General features: G+C 36.4%; 1 protein-coding gene across 1 annotated transcript; it reads left to right on the top strand.

Moving 5' to 3' along the window:
- On the top strand, window positions 1–2088 carry LOC110773997 (gibberellin 2-beta-dioxygenase-like). The gene is made up of 3 exons (XM_021978513.2): window positions 1–736; window positions 879–1227; window positions 1577–2088. Exons 1-3 carry the CDS (start codon window positions 330–332, stop codon window positions 1844–1846), a joined length of 1026 nt encoding a protein of 341 aa, XP_021834205.1. The 5' UTR covers window positions 1–329; the 3' UTR covers window positions 1847–2088.
- The last annotated feature ends 6773 nt before the right edge of the window (window positions 2089–8861 follow it).

Here is an 8861-nt window from a genome sequence, read left to right as displayed (position 1 = left end):
TTTTCCGTTTTCTGAAATCAGAAATTGGAAATGGGGAAAGCAATTTCTCTCCCTCGATAGCATAAACACACCACACCAAGCAGACACACAACACAGAGCCAGATGGCTCCTCCTTATAGTTCCTAACGCCTCTGCCCCTCAATACTCATCATGCATAATAAGCAAAGCCGTTTCCCCATATAAACCCATCACCTCTCCCTCTCTCAACATTCTCACCAAACCAAACTTTTTATATAAAAAAACCCCTCTTCTTCTTCTTCTTCTTCTTCCCACATCTCTCTCATTTCTAAAAACAAACACACACATCTCTTGTGCAGCAACATCCAGCTATGGTGGTTCTTTCTCAACCAGCTGCATTAGACCATTTATCTGATCTGATCAAATCGTGCAAGCCCACCGGCTTGTTCACTGGAATTCCAGTCGTGGACCTCTCAGACCCTGAAGCAAAACACCACATAGTCAAGGCCTGTCAAGACTACGGCTTGTTCAAGCTGGTCAACCATGGAGTGCCATTAGACTTCATGACCACGCTTGAAGCCCAAGCTCTCAAATTCTTTAACTTACCTCAGTCAGAGAAAGAGAAGGCAGGCCCCGCCAATCCATTCGGCTACGGAAGCAAGAGAATTGGCCCAAACGGTGACGTGGGTTGGATTGAATACGTCCTTCTCAACACCAACCCTGATATCATCTCCCCCAAGTCCCTCTCCATTTTCAAAGAAAACCCAGAAATTTTCCGGTAAAATTTTCTCAACAGGAAAACAGAGGACTCTGTTTCTCACTCTGTTTTAATCCTCTGTTTTACAAAGAAACAAAACAAAGACGCATACAAAGTAATCTAACTTTCGTTCCATTGGTTTTGCTTTCATTTCGTGTTACAGTGATGCAGTCTTAGATTATATCTGCGCGGTGAAGAAGATGACCTTTGAGGTATTGGAATTGATGGTTGATGGGCTGGGGATTGAACCAAGGAATGTGCTGAGCAATCTTCTGAGAGAGGATAAGAGCGACTGTTGCTTCAGGCTAAACTACTATCCGCCATGCCCAGAGCTTCAGGCATTGAGTGGACGAAACTTGATTGGGTTTGGGGAGCACACAGACCCACAGATCATCTCTGTCCTGAGATCAAACAACACATCAGGCCTGCAAATCAGTCTCAAGGATGGGACTTGGGTTTCTGTCCCACCTGATCAAAACTCCTTTTTCATCAATGTTGGTGATTGTTTGCAGGTACCAATATAAATGGAATTATTGTTTTTTTCTTCACTTTTTGTTTTTATACATATTATTTGTTCTGCTTTGGTAATTATGGTCAAATCCTAACTTCTAGCAGCCAACTTGCATTTTGCCTCTTTACTTTACTTCCTTCCAAAACACTCTCTCACAACATGCCACCAACAAAACATCACTTCCTCTTCTGTTCTTGGACGCCATTTTCTTTTGGGGTAAATTTTTTTGCTCGTTTTGGAGTGATTCTGAGTGATTTTATAGAGAAACACATGGAAAGTGACGAGCCCTTTATACTGTTTTTTGCGTGGAAAATGAGAGTTTACTAATTTTGGAAGTGGCTTTGATGCAGGTGATGAGCAATGGGAGGTTCAAGAGCGTGAGGCATAGGGTTTTGGCAGACACTACAAGTTCAAGGATTTCAATGATCTTCTTTGGAGGGCCACCTTTGAGTGAAAAGATAGCACCTCTGCCGTCACTTATGGCAGAAGGAGAAGAAAGCTTGTACAAAGAGTTCACGTGGTGTGAATACAAAAAGTCCGCATACAAGTCAAGGCTGGCTGATTATAGGCTAGGGCTGTTCGAGAAATCTGTGCCAATGATGTCAAATTCCCAATTTTAGGAAAAAAAATGTTTTAGGTTTTGTTTAAAGCTCAGAATAGCTGTGAAAAAGTTGACTCTAGCTGCTCAGTTTGCCATAGAAGGCAAACAAATAGGTTGTTATCGATCATCTTCTTTCTTTTATTTTTCCTTCTGTCCCTTTTCTTTTGACTTGGTTTCTTCTTTCTTTCTTTTTCTTCTGTTCTTGGTTTCAATGTAACAAGAAGAACCACCTTCTGCAAATGCGATCTTTTGTCATCTTCATGTCTTTATGTTGAAAGCACTTTGTCAAGTTTCCTAAGATAAACTGAAATTGGTCGTGTTACATGTATGTCTTGATAATATATATATTATATAAAAGATATTCTAAATCTGAATAAACCATTTCCACATATGTAAAAATGTTGTGGCTCTGGATCCATGATAAAACCAACATGTCAACAGTGGCCTCGTTTAAATATTCCTACGGAAAACAACGCGGGACAAAATCCCATGGGAAGAAATAGTACCATACATACTACACACTACAAAAGAGTTAATAATCAAAACCACAAGGTAAGAAAAAGTACCATCATCTAACCAAAAGACAAAGCCCTCCTAGTGAAGATTGAATCATGCAATGCAATCCGCAAACTCCATTAGCAGTACGGGGAACAAAATGGCCATTAGTTAGAACTTAGAACTTACATGAATCAACTTTATCCAATATTAGTTACTGGTTTAATGTCCGAATCATCCGTTTCCAATTTTGTTTGCATATAAAAATAAATATACCATCTTTAAAAATTGAGTTTTCTATGTTAAGGATGTCCTTATTTTTTAAGAACAATGCACACATTTTTCTAAAGTTATTCCGCTTTGAAGTTCAACAACTGAACCGTCTATATTTTAGGTAATCTTTACAAAAAATAATATAAATTTGAAGTCGTTTGGTCACTTTAATGTGCAAAAGAAATGCAATTCATTAGATAAAACTGAAACAATTTCCCATTCAATTGACCTTTTGCATAAACAATATATCATTAAAAAAAACTAAAAATCAAACGATTCCGATTATTAAAATCATAGTTGAGAAACCGAACATCCTTATATTATAATGATGAGATTCATTTATATCGAAAGGTGGAAGTGGAACTACTCACAAGCCAAAAAAAATGGCCAAGTTTAGGGGAGATATCCATAACTAACCCTGTGGTCCCTCCACCCATTGTGTCTTACTTTTGGCTCTCCTTACATAATAAAATCATGGTGCTGCACCTGTTTATGCATGTGAATTCTATTCATATGGTCTAAAACTATTAATATATATATATATATGCGAAAGTCAATAATACACAGTAGGTTATGGTGGGGATTTGGAGTTGTTTTTTCTTTTGTGTTTAGGTGAGTGAATGAACTACAGCTTGGTGAACCGTGAACCTTTGAGGAAAGTGTTGAGAGAGACAGACAGGAAGGAAGTTGGGTCGGCAAGGAGGGCATAAGGTACATACTATTAACAAGGAGCTGCACGTGTGCAATATTCTTCAAATTTAAGTCTACAAATACTCTGTTGGAGAGCCTTTAACCGAGATTGTATGTCATTTTCAGTTCATTAAATCAAATTTTAGCCATTTGACGCATATATATTATTTCTACACATTATTTTTTTATAAAATAAGAAATATTTAATTTCGAGACCTATTCACACTAAAAATTTTATGCAAGTGGTGACTAGGATCTAGTCATTTGGAAGCAAAAGTAATGCTTTCCTATTTGTAAATTAGGTTTTTGATTTGTCCATAGTCTATGCCAATACTCGTAGCTCCGTTCCTTGCTGTGCCTGAGAGGCCACCCCAATCATTTATTTAAGCAAATTAATTTATAGAAAGACTAATAAGAATCCGTAAACCAAGTTTCAAAGCTAATTAATAAAAACCGAGAGAAGTAGTGGTCACTCACTGCTCGTCGCTGTCTCATCATGCATTGACAGCCCATCCAAAACTTATCAACGTGATATTGACACTATTATTTGACCGCTTGATGCGATGCATACTGTGCCGAAAACAGTGTATAACTATTTCTTGAGAGATCCACTTGTTCCACGATTTGGGGCAAAAACGAGAAAGTTCAGGGATTGATAGGTACATAGGTTTGGCCTTAAACTAAAACCCCAAATACTTATGCTAAGGTTGTTGTGTGTGTGTGTTTTTTTTTTCGACTGGCCTTTAGAGCTTAGAGTTTGTTACTACAACATGCATATTGTTAACATACGTTAGAGAATAAAGAATACCGTGAGTCAACAGTGAATGTGGGAATAAGTTATCTACCACTGAAGCTATAAGCCTCGGGGAAAAATTAATATGGCAAACTATTTGAATGGATAACATCACGTACACTTGGACTGATTAGTCGTTCACGCTTGAGTTTGACAGTGGGAGGTCAGACTAAACCTTTTCTTTTAACATGAAAAAGTAGAAAAAGAAACTTAGTGCTCTTTTGTTTCCATTTATAGGAAAAAGGAGAGGCACGCCCCATAAAAGGATATATAGCAATGATTTAAACATAAATTCATGGGTTTTGGAGTCCCCACTTCTCCATACAAATAAGAAAGATTCTCTAAGGAAGTGGTCTACACAGTAACTGCAGATATATACAAAGCCTTGTCACTCTCAGAGTCTCACTCTCATCTCAGCTACAAAACCCTACAAATTAACCAAGGTGATGACAAGGCCCCAAGGCCATGAAGCCATACAATGCCAAGCTCTGCGCATCTCATTATACATCACTATCGAACCCTTTATTCTCTCAGAATGCCATTTCAATCATTTCGAGTTCTCAACCAAAATGTGCCCGAAGCCGAAGCCAAAGGGTTGCTCAAGTGCTAGTGATTTGGGCACTTCCATTTCTCATTGTTAATTTGTCATCTTCGGTAGATATTTCTTGGTTCCAAGGCAACATTTTCACGATATTTCAGATACGTGCAATCATCCGCAAACAAAGTATGAATTAACCATGGTACCTTTTGTTCAATAATTTGTTAGCTTGTATAGCAAGTCAACATCCACCACAAATAAAAGCATATGCACCAGTACTATAAAGAAGCTTCGTACGGTATGAAGTGAAAGAAAAAGACTGAAAAAGCTAGCTTATCCCTCAACATAAAAAAGTTGGGTTGGTTAGACAAATATCAGAAAGAAAATATCTCTCACGGGAGAAACTCAAGATTCAAGAAATGATCAAAATACGATGCTCCTCACACAGAATAAGACCCACCATTAATCTATCCATTGGCGTCTTATCACCGATGACGATATGCAGCATTACCTACTTGACCCAGGGAAAAAAAAATTAACCGAAGAAAAGGTTTTAAAATGTTTGAAATGACCTTTCGACATGTTTGGTCGACACATTTGGAAGTTATAATATAACTGTGTACACTGCATATTTAATTAGTGTGATTAGCAAATGTGGGGTTAATCTTGGTTGCTAAAAACATATTAATAAGAAATTATGGCATCAATCTTAGCTCACAACCCTATAACCATTGACTTAAGGGATACAATTTGGTTTTGTTTCATGTCACAATGCCGTCATTGCTGTAATAATTTTATCCATCCGATCGACATATACTTATTTTCGTTTCTGCCGTTACAATATAAAATACGTATACATACAGTTTATGTATGTGATATGTATATATATTGCCTAAATACACAGGATATTTGGAGTGCAGATATGGTCACAACAGTCCACTGCTGTCATGGCAAATTAAAACAAAAATAAATAAAAATATCTGGCGACGAATGCAAGGTCTGAAAAATTATGTAGACAAGACTTTTGATGGGTCAAGAAAACTTTGATGGTATTCTATATCGATATATGTGTGATCTGTAAACTCCACGCATTATCTAGTGGTGATTCAGCTTTGAGTACTAAAAGTAGAATAGTTTTTTGTTGCCTAAATTAGACAACCCTTTAAATTTGTATGCTTTTTTCATCAATAATGCGTCAATAGTTGGATATTCCTTGCAGAATTGCAGCCTTGCAGGTACATATAAACCCTAGCTTCTGAATACACCTTTAATATTAATTAATTACTGTTTGCTAAACTTAATCATTAACAATAATGATCTCTCCTTTCTCATAAAAACTCGTATGGGGGCAAAGTTAACACGTGTGGCATACTGTGATTGGCCGGAGTAGCAAAATACTAGTGCTATTCTCGTTTCATGTAAATGTTTCTCCTCCTTATGAATACACCTTTAATTAATTAATTACTGTTTGCGAAACTTAATCATCAACAATAATGATCTCTCCTTTCTAGCAACTACACATATTTTTCTGGTAGGGTTATATGCTTTATATCATGTTCATATCAACATGTCTGTCTCTGTTTGAATATTTTTTTTCTTCTGTTTTAGTGCAAAATTACAGTAACAGCACCCCACTGCAAAACCATCAAACAGGACTTTATTATTTGCAACAGTCAGTTGGAGCCTAGAGAGTTGTGCTCCAAGTCTGATATCTCCTTCAAAATGATGACCTAGATGTACATGAATATCTGCCACAAATTTTGCCTACTGTGTTGAAGTTTGTTTGGTTGCATATGTAGAGATTGATAATGTGAAAGAGAATTCAAGATTTTTATGTACAGAAAAATTTCCTGATGTGGTAAAAAAGAAGAATGTGATCACCACGCGACTAGAACAATAATTGAAGTTACTTAAAACAGAAAAATAAGAGTGTGATCACCTCTCTCTCTCTCTCTCTCTCTCTGTGATATAATATCTATCCGTCACTGCTATATCTCTGTGTCTCTCTTGGCACTCCGGAGGCCCATCCTTGCCTGAGAAAATAATACCTTCATTGACGCAGGAACGAAGCAATTGTAAAACAATTTGCATGGAAAGGAATGAAAACTACATATATCTGTCAAGAAGCAAATCGCCACGCTGACCTGTAAGCTTGAATGAAATCAGGTATTGCTAAGATTTGAGGGTTACTTGCTTCTGAGCGGGCTAATTTGTACCGACGATTATCCAGGATAGTGTTATCTTGTCAGACTTGTATATCTAAAAAAGTAGTTATACTGCGACAAGTAAATCTAAATTATATATTATGGACAAAATCAACTTGAGCCGACAGATAATTTGGTAAAAGAGCATTCAGATATTTATTTATATTGTGAGATTCTATATCTATAAGAGGGTTTATATTGACAGCTAATTCTTTCTTGCGAGAGTGGAGAAATAGTGACTCCCAATAGAACGCAATTCCCTAGGCCGACGAAAGCGGGCTCACATCACACACACATATACACACACCTTTAAGAATCAAAAAGTAAGTCTATACAAACATATGCATCATGAGTAAGGAAGGAGTTGATGTTGGAGAATAATGCAAGCCCCACATTAGAAATGTCATTTTCTTCTACCGACACAATGACCACAGCTGATCGATACCCATGTTATATTCACATAACGCAGGACTTAGGAGCTTCCAAAACAACAGATACATCGTATTGCCTTCAGCAGGTTGCCATTTGGTGCTTAAAAGCTTTGCACCATTTTTTGAGTTGGTTCTTACGCTTTGGCTTCTTTTTAACTACTTTAATGGACGGTGCTTATTTTCGCAGGCATGCAAAATTTTTGCGGCCAAGCTTCTGTTGACCAAAATTAAAAATCAGGTACAAATAGCTTCTTCGCATTAAGGTTTTCTAGAAGTAGATTTTATTTAGAAAGTGCTTTTTTCAAAGTCTAAAGGCTTTGGGAGAGTAATTTTAGATGTTTTCTAGATGTTTCTACCCAAAAGTGACTATAGCTTATTCAAAGTCACTCTCAAAAGAGCCCTAAGACTTTATTCAACTTATTGACTTTCTTCATTGGGTTAGGTTACTTGGCACTCGTCCATCTTTTTGGTCCATTTCTATGAATTTTAAGTTTATGGTGAACTTAATAATCAGCCGTGAGAAAAAAAAAATGATAAGTTTAGATTGGCCACTTTTGGTTTATATTGGGTGTCACTCAATTAAATTTGGTTGTTTCTTTTGGTTCCCCAAGTTCATTGAACACGCACACAATCTTTCTAACTAATTTCTTTGTAAAAATAATTCATTTTTAATGCACATGGGGTGGCAAGCACCACAGTGGGAAAGTTGGCCAAACTCTCCCTCTTCCCCTCCACAAGTGTGCAACCGGACTCAATTTACGTAGGAGATAATCTTGAGACAACCCAATATAATACTCCCCCCTCACCTTCCCTAGCAAATAACAAAAAAAAAAAAAACACTTTGTAATGTCTTTGTAAAAATAATTAACTTTCTAGATTTGTACCACTAAAATACTTGTTTCATTCAAGTGACAGCCCATTAGAGATATAATTTTTTTTTTAGGTCAATTAGTGATATGGTGATTATAATTTAAATTACTTCTAGGTGGTTTTATTGAGTTTCTTTTTTTTTTTTGTTGGGTCTTGTGGGGTGGGCTTATTTTGTCTTGGGTCAAGAATCTGCTTGTAGTTGGGCTATGTTGTGGCTCAATAAGAAATATTACTGGCCCAATTATCATCTTCCTAGCTCATAATGGAGTCATTCTATAGTGAGGACTTTATATATGGCCCTTATGTGAGATCTTATCTTTTAACTATTGAATTAGACTAACCAATTTGATTCAACAGTTCCTTAAAGACCATATATAAGATCCTCGCTATAAATTTTGCACCCATAATATATCATGGACTTGACTCTAGCCCATTAGTTTTTACCGATAGTCTAATGCACTTGAATCTCACTTTTTTCCCACTATGAATTATTAAAGAATATTTTGGCCCAAAAAAAAAAATATTAAAGAAAATTAATAAAAAAAGAGTTACGGTTATCTTGCTGTTATATTTCAAATCTTTTTATTAAAAAAAAAAAAAAGTTGATGAGTCGGCTTATTGTCTGAATTCCGAAAACAAACTTCTATGGTTTTTTTGCTGGTTTTGGAAATGAGGATATTGATAATGTTATGTTGGAATGGAGCAAAATCATGTTTGTAATGGAATAAAACCAAAAATAA

This window comes from Prunus avium, chromosome 4 (assembly GCF_965620075.1).
Source record: "Prunus avium chromosome 4, drPruAviu1.hap1.1, whole genome shotgun sequence".
NCBI lineage: Eukaryota > Viridiplantae > Streptophyta > Magnoliopsida > Rosales > Rosaceae > Prunus > Prunus avium.
Note: the sequence above shows the minus strand (reverse complement) of the source record. Positions and strands in the feature narration are given on the sequence as shown.